The sequence below is a fragment of the Pseudochaenichthys georgianus genome, chromosome 24 (genome assembly GCF_902827115.2).
Source record: "Pseudochaenichthys georgianus chromosome 24, fPseGeo1.2, whole genome shotgun sequence".
NCBI lineage: Eukaryota > Metazoa > Chordata > Actinopteri > Perciformes > Channichthyidae > Pseudochaenichthys > Pseudochaenichthys georgianus.
In genome coordinates, this window is record NC_047526.1 from 14,270,963 (window position 1) to 14,286,703 (window position 15,741).

General features: G+C 41.1%; 2 protein-coding genes across 7 annotated transcripts in view; both read left to right on the plus strand.

Moving 5' to 3' along the window:
• plcb1l (phospholipase C beta 1-like) overlaps window positions 1–6,118 on the plus strand; it is a 125,383-nt gene extending 119,265 nt beyond the window's left edge. For all 4 annotated transcript variants that reach the window (XM_034076223.1, XM_034076226.1, XM_034076225.1 and 1 more), the window contains exon 33: window positions 3,953–6,118. In XM_034076223.1, coding sequence (XP_033932114.1) covers window positions 3,953–4,180 — 228 coding nt within the window. In that variant the 3' untranslated portion in view covers window positions 4,181–6,118. The remainder of the gene's footprint in view (window positions 1–3,952) is intronic.
• Window positions 6,119–8,544: 2,426 nt separating this feature from the next.
• LOC117439770 (1-phosphatidylinositol 4,5-bisphosphate phosphodiesterase beta-4-like) overlaps window positions 8,545–15,741 on the plus strand; it is a 69,799-nt gene continuing 62,602 nt past the window's right edge. For 2 of the 3 annotated variants that reach the window (XM_034075832.1, XM_034075835.1), the window contains exons 1-2: window positions 8,545–8,902; window positions 13,101–13,146. The gene's annotated coding sequence lies outside the window, so the exon portion shown is untranslated. The remainder of the gene's footprint in view (window positions 8,903–13,100; window positions 13,147–15,741) is intronic. The other variant, XM_034075834.1, reaches the window with a different exon arrangement.

Here is a 15,741-nt window from a genome sequence, read left to right on the forward strand (position 1 = left end):
GGCCTCCTCTGCTTCCCTTGATAGCTTCTCAAAACGAGGACAGCTGGTGAAGAAGGTCACCGAGTGCTGTATTTTAAGAAAGGCAGAAGTGTGTGTGGGTGTGGGTTGGCATGCATGTGTGTATGTATGTGTGTGCAGATGACAGGTCTTCAGATATAAGGGACATATTGAAAAGATGGCTGGATAACTGCTGCTGGTTGGCGTCCAAACTGAAACTGGACCACACACACACACACACACACACACACACACACACACACACACACACACACACACACACACACACACACACACACACTCACACACTTTGTTTGCCTTAGGTGTCTTCCAGTTTCAAAACGACAATTTCTTTTCAACCAGTTGAGTTTTAAAGCCTCACAGTTGACCTCTTTACAGCTTGTACAGATGTTTTTGATCTCCCATCAGAAGTATTGGTATGTGTCCACAGGATCATTCATTTCCACCCTCCCAGTCATTGCATACTGTATGTCGGCAACTTCTGGTAGCACCACGCTGCGTTTAAAGAGACGCGGTGTCCCTTTGGCCACTCCTCAATAAGCTTAGGCTACTTGATGCCAAGTCGGGATGTCCAGCGTAACCCGCCACGTCTCCAATCTCCCCAAAAACAATCACCAAGAACTCAGAAACGGCGTTTATTTTCATTATATAATCTCCAAAGTTTTGAAATCCTCCAGCAGGAAGTGCCTCATTGCACGCCAATCAAGTGTCTAATAATGGAACGCGGCTCAACCCCTCACATCTAAAAATTCCCCTGTGGACACCTTTCATAATTAATCATCTTCTTGCTGCCAAACTCATAAGAGTTCAGAAGGTATTTACCGATCAAAAAGCCATAGATTGGGGGAAGCTCTTGAAAGATTGCGGCTCTATCTGTCTGTTCTATAATCCTCCATGTTTGTATCACTCCTTTTGATTTTTCAAGCTGTCCCTTCATCATCCAGCCCCCCGACTCTAACAGACGGCCGTTGGTGTTCGCCTCTGACCTGTAGATCACACGCACAGCACGCACAGACATGCCCGCAGATTGACACACGCACACGTCTGTCAGAGAAGTGCATCTCTGCTCCCACCTCCTTCACATGTGCCCGGGTGGCGTCAGATGGGAGAAACATGACAGCTTTAATCAGAGGGTGTTAGGGCCTCAGCAGGCAGGGTAAAGGCAAGCTGCACATGTACGCTGCACACACACACGTACACTGCACACACACATGTACGCTGCACACGGTGTACCTAACTCCTTCAGCCTACTGTCAGCTATAGAAACCATCCAACTATTCAATTAGTCAGCTTTTTCAGGACATTGAGGGCTTTTTCTTTTATACCTTTTAAACTTTTCTTTTAAATATGAAACCTCAACACTATTTGTCCTAATCTGCAAGCTTTACATTTCACTTTCAAGGTTTCAATCAAATGGTATATGTGTAAAATTGGATTGAGATACGCTTTGTGCAAGGGGAAAATGTATTAAAAGAAGAACACTTGGAAACAGCTGAGGTATTAAAGGACTGTATACCGGTTATTTTTCAAGCATATTACTAGAGGCTAAGTATGATACGATAACAACTCCTTCCCAATATCTTTGTTGTGTTTTTTTTTCATTACATTTATTATTTATTTAACGAGATATGCCCAACTGCTCATTTCAACATCATCAAAAACATAGCTTTGTCTTTTGTTCGGTGTTCATTTGTGGTAGAGGTCATAGTCATACAATAATAACACTCCGAATGTCATATTAATCCCATCCTAGCAATGCATCAAAGTGTTGTGAAGGCAAGACCTTTGTACCAATCAGGTTCTCTCATCTTGCTCTGCAGTACTCGTAAGTGAAAAGGATGTACCATCTCAGAATCTGGAGTGGGGAGGGCAGAACATTAGAAAGCATAGAGAGCAGGATGGCGCTCGTTGACCTTCTTTCTTCCTCTTCTCGGCTCATCGAATTTGATATTCTTTTGTGAATAGGTCTTGAGCCCTTCAGGCAATTGCATGGCCGCTGTATTGATTGGAGGATGGATTTCGATGAGTTCATCAAAAATAATTCAGCTTTCTCTATCTGAAGTTGTTGCAGACGTGCGTATCAAGAGATGCAGCCTTTTTCCTCTGTAAGTCAGCGATGCATTTTCTATTAAGATTGTTACGTGTTTACTTTTGTTTGAAGTTTGGTGTGAGTCTGAAATCTATGCGTTGAACAAAGACCCCTCAGACATAAAATGGATCCAAAATAAATCCTATCAGAACTCGCAGGTATTTTCGATCTCTCATAACGCTGACTGTATTGAGCTCCGAGACTCTGACACCATTCATCTTACCGGCTTTTCTTTTAATTACTGCTCTCCCATGGGAGCCAGCCGGGTAGTTAAACTGAGAAATCAGCATTACAGCAATTATTAGCTCACAATGAAATGAATACAATCTTGTCATCTGTAATCATTTGGGGCCTCTATGCCTGGGAGAAAAATAGCCTCTCTTTTCTAGTTATACGTGATAGGAGGGGGGTCGTGGTACCTGTCGGTTTTATCTACAGTTTATTTGTAGTCTCAGATGTTATTTATCCAAAAATAAATATTCCTAATCATTGTAAAACAGTCATAGGAATATATGACAGGCTTTACTCTGCCCTAGCACTTGCAAAACTAGAATGGTACCAGAAAAACGCCAATGGTGCATTCACATGCTCCTGGGATAGTCCGATGTCCCGAGTAGTTTCTCCCACATTTTCAAGGAATTTCCAAGTTCACATTTTTCAGACTTTTCTGAAAGCACAAAATTAGCACGACTGCAATATTTTAAAATCATAATTCACCTATCCACCTGGTTATATGGAATCACTCCAAAATGTCATGGTTCTTCCTTGGTCCATACTAGATCCTTCCACCAGTTCTCATTAAAGTCCGTCCAGTACATTTTCCATTATCCCACTGACAGAGAAACAATGAATCTCCATTTTAAGCAGGAGATATGTCCCTCAGGAGGGGGTAGAAACCCAAAATAACTTAAATAAAAGTAAACACTGTGTGAAACATAACTGATAGCAGGATGAAGCAATGCTTAACGCTATTTCCAAGGATACATTAGGATAACGGCCCGTCAACACAGCGGCGTGCATTGAAGCTTCCAACGCTTCTGCCCATTCACTTTGAATGGGGTGACGTCACTTTTAGCCGAACTGCATCGTGGGAAGCGATGTGGAGCGCTGCTGGCGTGGCTCGCTGCAAAAGTTGAGCAATGTTCAACTTTTGACGACTCGGCAGAAGCGTCAGCCAATCGAATCATATGCCAGTACAACCTCTAGCCAATCAAACTGCTGCTTGTGTGTCAGGGGCGTGAGATTCATGTGATTGGTTGTTGGTCGAGTGTCAGACACGCCCGCCGGCAAGCGTCAACGCACGCCGCTGTGTGGACGGGCCGTAATGCACAAATTGTTAAAAAGTGTCAAGAAAGCAGGGTATTACAATACTTGTAATAGATAGAAAATATGATGTGTTATTTAAAATGTACTTTGTTCACGATGTTCCTGGACTCACCAGGTCCATTTCATGTGGTTGTTGCTGAGTGTTTTCGATGACGGATTGTTCACGTTGTTCTCTTCTGAGAACTGCTTGTTGATTCAAATAAATAAATGAAGCAGTTCAAATCTATAAACATGATGTACTCTGAAGAAGTGACCATGCTTCGTGAACAATCAGACCTGAGGAACTGTGGCAGTACTGTAGCTTTTTAAACGGGTGAAAGAATAACTTTCATTTTTCAAAACCTCTGCAGGGATTTGATATTCTAAATTAACGTTAATTGTGTGAAAATATTGGCAGCATGTGCTCTGTTTTCTGTCTTTGTGAACATCTTCAAATAAATATATCCACAACAACACATTCCAAATGACAGCTCTGATCTTCTAGTTGTATCTTATCTCTTGTTTGTTCTTCCTCCACAGCTGCAGAGCGATCTGGACCAGGAGTACCAGGACAAGTTCCGCAGGCTACCTGTGGAGATCCAAGAGTTTGTTCAGGACAGCAGCAAGGCCAAGCTTAGCGACGGCGACAGTGTCCATGGAAACCTTGTTGCGTCCTCGACGACAGAGAAGCTGAACCACAAGGCGTCGCAGTCAGAGGACGACACGGAGGAATGCTCGTCGGAACGAGTTTACGACACGCCCCTTTAGAGATTCAACCTCTGCGCTTTGCTTCACACTGGGACACTGATTGGTGGATGTGTTTGTGACCACAGATCTAGGATGAGACTGGTCCTAATTTTAACCAATGGGAGGATTAGATCAAATCTGAGCCTGAATTGGTGAGTAGAGGTCTTCTCTGCTGTAATGCAGTCTTGTCCGGAAAGAAGATGGTTTGTGTAAATAGTCCCTTTTTGTGTATTTATATGTCCCCTTTATGTTGTCGTCTCTTTCGGTACGGCCACAGGATGTGTAACAAAGCACTAACTATTTGCAGGAAATAACTTACTTGAACTATTGCACAGAGAGAGTAGTTTCTTTTTATTATTTTGTATTATCATGATATTGACAGTAGTGGTGGTTAGTGAGGTGTTGTGCCATGGTTCTGAATTGACTTACAGTACAGTGGAAATGTCATTTAAATAGAGTCACCTTGTACTATACATAAAACCACTGCATAGTCAGCCTTTGAAGCTTCCATCTTTATACGATTTAGATTCACTCTTACTTATTTGCACTGAAGGCTCCCTACGTAACTTTGTAACTCCTCTTACTTTAACCCAGAGGCACTGGTGGCTTGCTGGTTCTCCATTTTGTTCTCACAGAACTTAGCCTATGTGTTGCTGCTATTTCGTTTTAAAACCCATCACTTGTTAAAATGTTCACTTATATAGCTTGTCTGATAGTTGGCATGGCGATATAATGCAGTGTCATTCTTGTTTGTCTTTGGCTAGTTTTTTAACAAGTTTGTGAAGAGAAAGGAAGTGAAGAGAAAGTTTGTTGTACAGTATCTGCATGTCATTGAACAACTGTAAATGTTACAGTAGCTTCGTAGCAGAGATGTTTAATAAATGTAAATCTATTTTCTCGGAAAACATTTAAACTAAAACCTGCAAAATGGTGCACTGTGGCTTGATGCGTCACTGTGGCATGAGCTGGACTAGAATAAGTAACAACACACCCTTTTGTTAGATGGCTGAACTCAACAGGTTGTGCATTGTATTCTTTAGCTTTGTCCTAAAACAGTCAAACCAGGATATTAAACCGGAGAACAGGTAGCTGCTGTAGTTTTATAGAAGTGGCCCTCCTGGTTCCTGGTACTGGTTCTCTGTGTACCTACAGAGGAATGTGTGTGCAGTTCCCCCGCACAAAGAGCAGATGCCACAGGAAGTACGCTGCCCACAGGCATTATGCTTAATGTTAACCCACAATTGGTAGCTCTAGTTAGAAGTGGGGAAATAGTCCAGTTACATGTGAACAAACTTCAAAACGCTCAGTTAATATCTGTGAAACACCAGTGTTTACTAATCTAACGAGTGACTGGACTATTTCCTCTTTATGTAACAAACTGTGCGCATTCAGTAACCATGAGGAAGTGTTTTTTACTGACTTCCTTACTGTCAAGTGCCATTTAACTCACGGGTCATTTGATACCAAGTTTTCAGATCATATTTCAGCTGAAAAAAAAAAAAGTTGAATGTGAAGGATAACCTGACATGTAAGTACAAACTACTTTCTAAAAAGACGATATTGATGTGAGAGTCCTGTGCCTTTGAATAGGTTTGCCTTGTTTGATGTTGAATGTGTGAAATGCTACATTGTTTAAATTGCCATTGTATTGTATGATATGATATTATATGGAGCTGTCTAATATTGAATAGACCGTGTGCACTTATGTGTACAGTACCACTACTGAGTAATGCTTGTGATGAGCAGTATTTGACATGTGTCTCATAAGAAACGCGAGACGTACTTCCTTCTAGTCTTGAACCACTTTATTTAACAGCCCCCCCCCCCATCGGTGTATGCACTCTGGAAATGTAAATGTATGTATGACATTAAGGATCGATCATGAAGTTGATAAAAAAATATATAGTGTAAAGGGAATTTGCCTGTAATTAAAATAAATGTGGCTATTATTGTACTCTACTGGAGTTGTGTCTTTTGATTTGTCCTTGACCCCTAAATCTTTTTCCCTAATGTGATATATGTTGTCACTGTCATTCATACATCATTGTATTGTCTTTATTTTCTTAGCTTTTCCATTACCTTGTTGTATTCAATTATCAAACAGTACCTCAGAAGGGCAATTATCTCATCCATTCAGTTCTTAAAGGGCCCTATTAAGCTCAGTTTCAGGATCATATTTGTATTTCGTGCCTCTACTTTGACATTGTCAGTAGATTTCCCCACCCCCTCCAGCCTATCAGGTACAATGTGTTGGAGAACTAGCCAATAGAAGCACACGTGTTACACAGTGATGTCACTATGTTACAGTGACATCACAGGGGGGGGGGGACATGTTTGTGTTATGCATCCTGCCCGTAAAAAGTCAAAGTCATTTAGAAAAAATCCACAAGAGCTTGAGCTATATTGGCCATTTTCAGGTTCAGATGTGTTCATGTTTTAATGTTCAAAATGTCTTTATTTTTCTCATACTGCCTGTGCTCTTTCCACCCTCTGTCTGAAACCAGAGCCCAGTCTGCTCTGATTGGTTAGCTGGCCAGCTCTGTTGTGCACACACACACACACACACACACACACACACACACACGCACGCACGCACGCACGCACACACACACCGTATGTCTGCTGCGATCAATGGTTTTTAATGTGAATAGTCAACATGTTCTTGTTGTGTTCTTTTATCACATTGTATTTTCTTTGTAAAAGCATCATCTGTCCTCATAGCTTGCCTCTATGTGCCTTAGATTGTGTAAAATACGTATATGCATCTGCTGCTGGTGTGTGTTTGTATTTTCCAGACAACATAAACACTTTCTCAGTCTCTGCTCCCCAGCTGAATCCCAACAGGCAACAGGAGATAAGACAAGCCAGGTCGCCCATAACAACCACTGTGACCACTCAGAGACCTCCGTGCATAACCGCAACTAGGAAGTGAGCTAATTAACCCGGAGTTCAAGGCGGAAGGAGAGCGACTTTTTAATAAGATTCTCCTGGTTATATAAACAAACTCCAAGGAATATTATCACCCCGCGTCTGTCCATCTGCTGCAGGGAAGAGGAGGAGGAACTGCGCTTTAATGAGGTACAGCAGAAGAGGAGAGGACCACAGGGTGCTGCCTGAAAGGTACATTAAGCAAACACATACACACACAGACAGACATGTACATGCACAAAGACATATTATCAGATTTGATGTAGTACTTCCTGAAAGGATCTTCACTGACTCCTTTCATTCATTTCATTCCTTCTCCACTTTGCCCTAAATATTCGAATGTAAACCTAATCCTGTCCTAATCCTAAACCCGAGACATAACCCAGAAGTAATGCTAACATTAAACCTTACCTAATCTATTCTGGGTCAAATGTTGATTGTTATTACAGCATTATCATTAAACCATGTCAGAAAACCCTATTGTAGATGGATGAGGAAAAGCACAGTGTTCTTTCTTTCTAGGACTATTAGTCTTAATGAGGACAAAAGAGGAAAGAGCTTGCACATTATTTGAGGGATTTTCTTTCTAATGTTTCAGCAGGTTAAGTCTACTTGTGTATTCTGTGGCACAGGGATTGGGAAACCATGCATTAATCAAGCAGGAGTATAATGATCTATTAGTCATTGTGGTTTCCACTTAGCCTAAGAAAACAGTTGTATAATTTCTTTTATGGCTCCAGAGGTAGTTTGTTTGTCCGAAAAATTAACCCAGATGAGGTCATCAGGGTTATTTTGGGTTGGCATAACAACTGCTTAGTAACTAATTAGGAGTGTTGAGTTTCAAATATGCAGCATTTGACCTTGCAGGGACTGTCTATTATCTAAGAGACGTTAAGTTAAGATAGCTCTGTCTCTGCTGCATGTGTGACTTGTGAGAGAAAGATTTAATAACTTTATTCTCCATGACTAAATTGCTAGCATAGCAATAAAAAGTCATCACCATCCACCAAGTCCACTTTATTCACATCCAATCTGCAGTTTTTAATATTTACTCTGTCCATCCTGACAGCAAAGCAACAGTTATATTTAAATAAGAATGGGTCAAATAGGTCACAGAATATTTGTTTAAAAAAAAAAACTTCAACCTTAGAGCCTAACTCGAGGCTGAATAGCTATATGGCATTGAAAGCTCTTCTGGAACATCACTACAATACGTCTGATATTACACATAGACTGTATGATATTACACGACGTGATGCCATGGATATAAATAGAATAAAGTGCAATGAAGTCAGTACTGTGCAGACACAGAGTAGCGGCTAGCCTCTGTGAGAAACAGAGGAGCATTATGACTCTACAAAGGGAGGAGGGGAAGCGGTGTTTGTCTATTTATCAGCGCATGGCGGCTACAGTAGTCAGCTGTTAGAATAGCCAAAGCAGGGAGGAGCTGGCAGGGACTTGTTCTGCTGGATGACTCACTCTGTCAACCAGAGCCACACTCATTCACTCGTTTGCGCACATTCGCACACACATTAACGCACTGACACGTTTGGCGGGGGGCGTGCTGCAGCAGTTGAAAAGGGGTTCCTAATCAAACCGCACCAGGGCCGTTCATTCTCCACTGGAGGGCGAGTGGTACAAGAACACCGGGACACTCCGGCGGCACGGACAGAGCAGACAGGCGCAGGGAGACGGGATAGAGCAGCAGCTGGAAGACACAGACAGGCAGCCACACACACGGAACATCCCGACCCGGACTGCAAAGCATCTTTTCTTTCCACCGTCGGATTAAACCCGTCCCCAACACCGAATCACGTAAGAAACAAACAGTCAGTTGTCTCTCATAATGAAATATATAGAGTAACCGTACTGTTATACACTGGCCATACTGTGTAGGTGCTTGACGGATGCAGGACCTTTTTTTCATTTGAACTCCATCACGCTAGCTTTCAGAGGCTCGCTGCAAGTCCTGCTCTCATCATTCAGACATCCTCTCCATGCTCGCTGTCTCTGTCACACACACAGCTGGAGACAGTAGCTTTTTTCGTTAGCTAGCTAGCCAGACGGATTAAATGGACCTTTTAGCAATTTGATATCGAATTTACTGTTGCTTTGCCCGGCACTGTGGCTTCTCTTGCCGGTAAATACGATACAGCAGAGAGCCGCCGCGGCTTGGTAACTTTGTGACGGCAGGGTTATTGATGTTTCCGACGGCTGGGAGGCTAGCCAGTGCAGCTAGCTCTAGCGGGACACATCAGAAACAACCGGTCGATAACAGGCACACTGCACAGGGGCCATAAAAGTCAACGGTCTAACTGACACAGCCTGGCTTTTATGTCTTTATAAGTGTTTGTACACTTTGGCGTGCTGCACTGTAGTATTAGCATATTATTACCTGTCAAATAATCTCTATAAAATGTTAATTAAATCTGTTTAAGTGGTACATTCAAAGACTGCTATTCCCAGTCGTGTAGGCAGCCAAGTGAATCTGTGAGCTGCAGCTGCCATACATCCCAGACAGCAAGGTGTCAATGCTTCACTGTCAGAACCAGAAAGTCCTAGTTCTTACAGAAACCTCTATTTTGTGTCTATTTGAGCCTTTCTTCAATCATCAATCTTCAGCCAAGAAGTTATAACAATATTTTTCTTTTGGTGTTAAGTCTACCAAAAAAAACAGTTTTCAGTGCAGTCTATTTGCCTAAAGTAAATAAGTGAAAAATATGTTAGATTTTGCTGATTGCACCAAGGTTATTTCTTTGAAACTTCTCATCCATTTTCTTTTCATTGGTGAAGAATTCTTTGGAACTGGCACAGATGACAGGTTTCTATTTTCAAAACCTGTTTTATCACACACACCCAGAAAATAGCCCATGGTGTATGATTATGTCAAATGTTTTGTTTGTCTTGGCAGCTTTCAAAAGGAATTGATCAACTTGTGTTGCCTTAACACGCTTGTACGGCTATTCCACCTGTTCCCAAATACATTGAGAGACGTATTTGCAAAGGAACCCTATTTCCTTCCTGTAAAAGCAGCACAGGTGTTTTCCAGTTTATCTTAATGTTGTTTGGCCACCATATCTAATCTGAACAGGCTTTTTGTCAGGGACCGCAGTGTGTTATTGTTTATAAATGTAAAAATACAGAAGCTTGTCCCCCACCCCTGCCTCCAAAGTGTGTCCTCTGTTGCCCGTGAAAGATCACAACTATTATGCAAAGGAAAAACCAATTCTGCTCTGACTTATTGACATTGCTGTTTCAATGTTTCACTGGTGATTACCGAGGCAAACAGTGCCCTCCCACATACAGTAACAATCCCCGTTACCTGTGGCTTAAACCCGGACCCTGAAGCATTTTGATGAATAGCGCTGGCTTAAGAAGCTTACAGGCTAACTGAGGTGTACACAGGTGTTTTTATTGTTTTCTTTTTTCAGGGCAGATGACATTGTAAATGCTGTATCTTCGGTGCTCTCAGTGTTCAGTGCCTTTGATGGAATAATAACGGGCTGCAGAACAGTCAGTGCTATCCTTCTGTATGTTTATTTGGTAATAAGAGGGCTACAATTATAAGGGCCTTAATTATAATCCCTGATACTCGTCAAAAATGGCATACTATAATCATGATTATCAAGCTATTAGTTTAGATGATTTTAAGGGAAATAAATAACTGCTAGATTTTGCAAGCTATGACTGGCACGCTTTTGAGAGTTTTCATGGCTTTTATATATATATATATATATATATATATATATATATATATATATATACCTGTGTGAGGAAGCTAAATATTACCCTCAATCTTGCCGGTCCCAATATGTCAGTTGCATACTCTGTGGGCTTGTTTGCCATTTTGCTCTTAGCCTAATGAAATAACCTGTTCTTGTCAGGCCTCAAGTGGATAGCATGTACGTGCACTCTGTGCAATGCGGCCAGTGAGGATGAGATTGAATTTACTGTTCAGAATTGGATAAATTGAAAGAAAATTGCTGTCCAATGTCTCTGTGCATTTGGCAAGATATATCTTTTTTTCTTTGAGTCACGGAGAGGGGAGACACGAAACTAGATTTCGTGTCTCCCTGGATTAAATGACACTGTTATGGAGAAGGAGGAAGGTACAACAACATCCTGTTTGGCACACAATGCAAGCCTAGCATTTATTACAGATTTAGGGTTTAAAAATGTGACTATAGATACAGCATTGACGAGTCTTATCTTTTCGATCTTTGTGTCTCTTAGAGTTTAAGGTTTGTGTTTATTACACAGTTGAGCATTAGCCAGTTTCGTATTAAACTATACAAAGTTGTAGGTTTATTCTAGAGAGGGTATGTCTGCAATCCATCCCCTTACCTGCAATTTTACTGTACACCTCAACTGCTTGATTTTGTTCTGAGGGCTGGTTTGCTCTCTTGCTCGTTTCCTTATTTAAAAAACATTTAGCACTTTTTTATTCTTATAATTAGGAGGATTTGTTCTTGATTAGCTCGAGTGTCTCCAGTTTGGTAGCATGGTAGGCCTCCACCATGAATAGAATTTAATTTTTTTTCAGAATTGCAAAATGAACTGGTGCAATATTCAAAGGAAGCACAATATTTGTTTGGCTAACTTTGTGTTAAATTACCATATTGATGCAGTATTGTAGAGCTGTAGAAATATCCAAACCTACAAAAAGTATTCTACACACTTCACTTAAGATATTTGTTTGTTTGGATCCTCTTAAAAAAAACAGCCCATGATCATATATAAAGAAACTAAATATATATATTTTATTGGTATTGAGAATAATAATAGGAACATTAACAATTCCTCCAATATCGTAAATAGGGCTGAACGATTAATCTATTTTAAATCAAAATCGCGATTTTAAATCCAATTATGAAATCGCAAAACCTGCTTTTTTTTCCTTTTCTTTTTTTTCTTCTTGTGTGTCAGTCATCCACACCAATCAGAAGTGCTGTGCTCCACATGTGCCAGTCATTGTTAACCAATCAGAAGTGGCCCATGATAGTAGGTGATAGACAGATTGATCCAATCACCTGCCAAGTATTTTTCAAATACTTTTCCAAATGTCTTCCAATGGAGCTTTCCTAGATGCTTTGGTGAAACAAACCATCTGAGTCAGGTTGGTAATGCTCCATCCCATGTTTTACATCTATTACAGGGTGAATCTTAAACTGAAGCTTGACTTTAAAGCAACCCAACGGAAGTTTCATGTCAGTTTAGTTCTTTCACTCGTAGCTCGGGCTGCGGGGGTGCTAGAGACGGGAGCACGTTGATACGACCTTCCTAGCCGGAGTTATGGCCGCATTCTACAATAAACTTCCGTTGGGTCGCTTAAAAACAAATATCACAAATCGAATCGCAATATCCGTCAAAAAGAATCTCAATTAGATTAGTTGCTGCACAATTAGTTCCCCAAATTGTGCAACCCTAATCGTAAAAAAAAATATCGTGCAGTTCTAGTAAGCATACTTTTATTTTTCTCGGGGGATTGGGTTTCGTGGCGGTTGCTCCGTTATGGAATTAAAAAAAAACAAATATAAATTAAAATACTAAAAAAAAAATGGTTTTTATGGCATAATAAATCTATCCCTTTGTTTAGATGAGGTTATCAGGGATCACAGAGCAGATTCTTCTTTACAAAGCTCGACAGTCACTTGTGGATGTCTGAAGGCCTCACAGAGAGCTATATTAATGTAGACGTCCAGACAGACACCGACTGACAGGCCTAGTGTTGCGAAGTATGTCAAACACATGTTGAACCACAGCCCTGCCCATGTCTGTCCTATTGTTAAAGTCTGAAATCTAGGGCTGTTGTTAAGCTGTTAGTCGATATTGTGATTTACGTGATGTTTTCCTTGGCAGGGGAGCAGCGGGATGTGGTATGTGCTCGCCTCTCTGCATGGTTCTACTGTACAGCAGAGGTTCAGACCTCCAGCCAAATAAGTCCAGATTCAAGCCTCTGTGATTCATGAAATGTTCTCCCCTTCTTACTGTATGTCCTTTTTTGTCTCTGTAGGCCAAGACATGAGCTTCTCCCACTGAGCGTTATTGATGCTGAACTGGTGAGTTGTTGGGGTTAACTGCCTGTCACTCACTTTTACAGTTGTTATGGGTTACTTTTATTCAATCCCAGTTACTGTCTCATAGCACCGCTGGCTACCATCTGGTAGCGATTTGATAACAAAATATGTTCCCAGAATTAAGTATAGAACAGGATACCTCTTCGATATGAGTTTTTTATTCCGCTGCATCCGGTTCATGATTGCATATTAATTACTTTAAGGTAATATATTAAAGTGTATGCTGTACAAAACATATGGCTTCCGTCTGCCTGTAGCTCGACCTGATACATTATGTAATGTCTCAGGGTGTAATCTGATGTGTTTCTGGATACACAAAATAACAAGGGGAAACCAAAAAACAACACATATCTAGGATGTTCCCTTCCATCTTATATTTTTAGCTCTCCTGCTCTTATTTTGCCTCTCGTCGCTGAGGTCTCGTCGGTGAATATAGGTTGCCTTTTCCTTCAAAGTGTTCAACACTGCAAACAAGTTGCATCGAGAGTTTGAAACGACTGACACTTTATTGGATTCGTACTGAATGATGAAAGCAAGAGGAGCAATTGTTCACCGTATGTTTCACACAAGACTGATATGCAGCGTTCTCCGATCCACAGCCAGACATCACTCATTGATAAGCAGGCCGCATGGCTGCTGCTGCGGCGGCGGCTATACGCTCCCTAATGCCAAGCTACAAACTGTAATGGGACGGAGAGAGAGGTGATTGCTCTCCATAAAATGTTGTGTATTAATAATGTAACGTGTAGCACATGTGTAGCTGTCTGTTGGCTGGCTCCAATTCATTTTCAAATGCTTTAAGCTTCACTTTTATAGGAAGAGAGAAGTTTACTCTCATTATCCCAAAGTCTATTTGCTTCATTGCAAGTGTGCTGTAAGTACTTTAATATATGACATACAACGATGAATAGAACAGTCTTTAAAAATACTGTTGTAGGGAAGATATTGTTCTAAAAAACAGAAGATGGCTTGAATCCAACAAGTGACCAACTTTCCATTTTTAAACAGTAACATGACACTATTTCTATATCAGGGAGAACATCAGTGCGATGGCAAAAATAAAGCACTTAAGAAGCTTTATAAGGGCCCTATTATGTAATATAGTATTGTGCCTTAACTGTGTCCTCTTTACTGAAGAAGCCTTAATGTTCAAACAGCTCTTTATTTTTCTCATACTGCCTGTGCTGCAGCACCTCTTTTCACCCTCTGTCTGAAACCAGAGCCCAGTCTGCTCTGAGTGGTTAGCTAGCTGGCTCTGTTGTGCTTGGTCAACCACTTGGAGATGACCCGCCCCTTAGCCTATCACATACAATGTGTTGGAGAACTAGCCAATAGAAGCGTGGGTAATACATAGCGTCGTCACTGTGTTACAGAAGCAAACAAAGGAGTCGAATCGAAACGTTTCAGGTTGTGTGTGTATGTTGGAGAGAAACTCCCTCTGGAAGGAACTTTGGGATTTAAGCCTTTGCAAATATATATATATAAATAAACCTATATATAAAACAAAGCACTGTGTAGAGACAGATTTCACACATTGTCGTAAATACAGTATTCATCTGAGATTATCCTGCTGAAGAGCACGGTTATTTCCTTGCTACTTCCATAGATACATGGCCACATAGATAACTCAACAGCTCTTTAAGAATGTATGCCTATCATCAGTTCAATTCATTGTAGACAATATCACAAGTTATTCCCCTAATATATTTTTAGTACAACGTCTTTCTCTTCTCTCCGTAATTGTATTTATTTGTGCTTATTTTTGTCTTCCACGGCCTTCTCTTAATTCCCACATGCCACAGGACACGTAGCTCACATCTGTTTGTAAATACCAGATATTTGTATCGCCTTTCCACATTAATAGGTCATTGGTCATGACGAGCCTTTGATCATCGGCTCTTCTCCCTTTGGGATTTGTAAAACGTTATATAACTTGGCACAGTTCTGTAGTGGTTCTCGGCCGAGGACCAAGTACAAGAGGCAGTGTTGTTTTCCATGTGGTCCTAAGGTGGCTGCCTGTTAGCAAAGATATGACCAACGGAAACAGAGTTCCCCTCGTCGTAGTCAACGAGGGATAACATGGCTCGCAACAGACACGGTTCATGTTTCTGAGCCTTTCGGTCACGGTTCCGTTTATCCCGACATGCATAAATACTTAAGAACAGCAGGCTCATCCAGTTATAGATTCAATGGTACCACAAATGAATCGATGACAAAATGTGCTATTAGTGGCAGCAGCAGTCGTGCATGAACCCTGCAGCGGAGTCAACATACCGACATTATTCCCTGCTGCATGGATCCAGCGCCCTGAACACTGTCCTAACCTCAGCGGCAGTTTCAGACCTTGACTTTCATTGAAAGTATAGAAGTGCCAGTCACTCGAGGCAGCATCCAGGCGGAGGAGGTGTCCCTTTCTTTACATGTATTGCAATGTTAGAGAATATTGAACCTTCGGAAATGGAAAAACCAAAGCACTTTCATGTTCATCTAAATGTGCGGAACAGCTTGTTTTAAAATATAAAAAGTCAGAGGAAGAAGGGAACGTTTTGAAACATTGTACCATTTTTGATTTGGGTT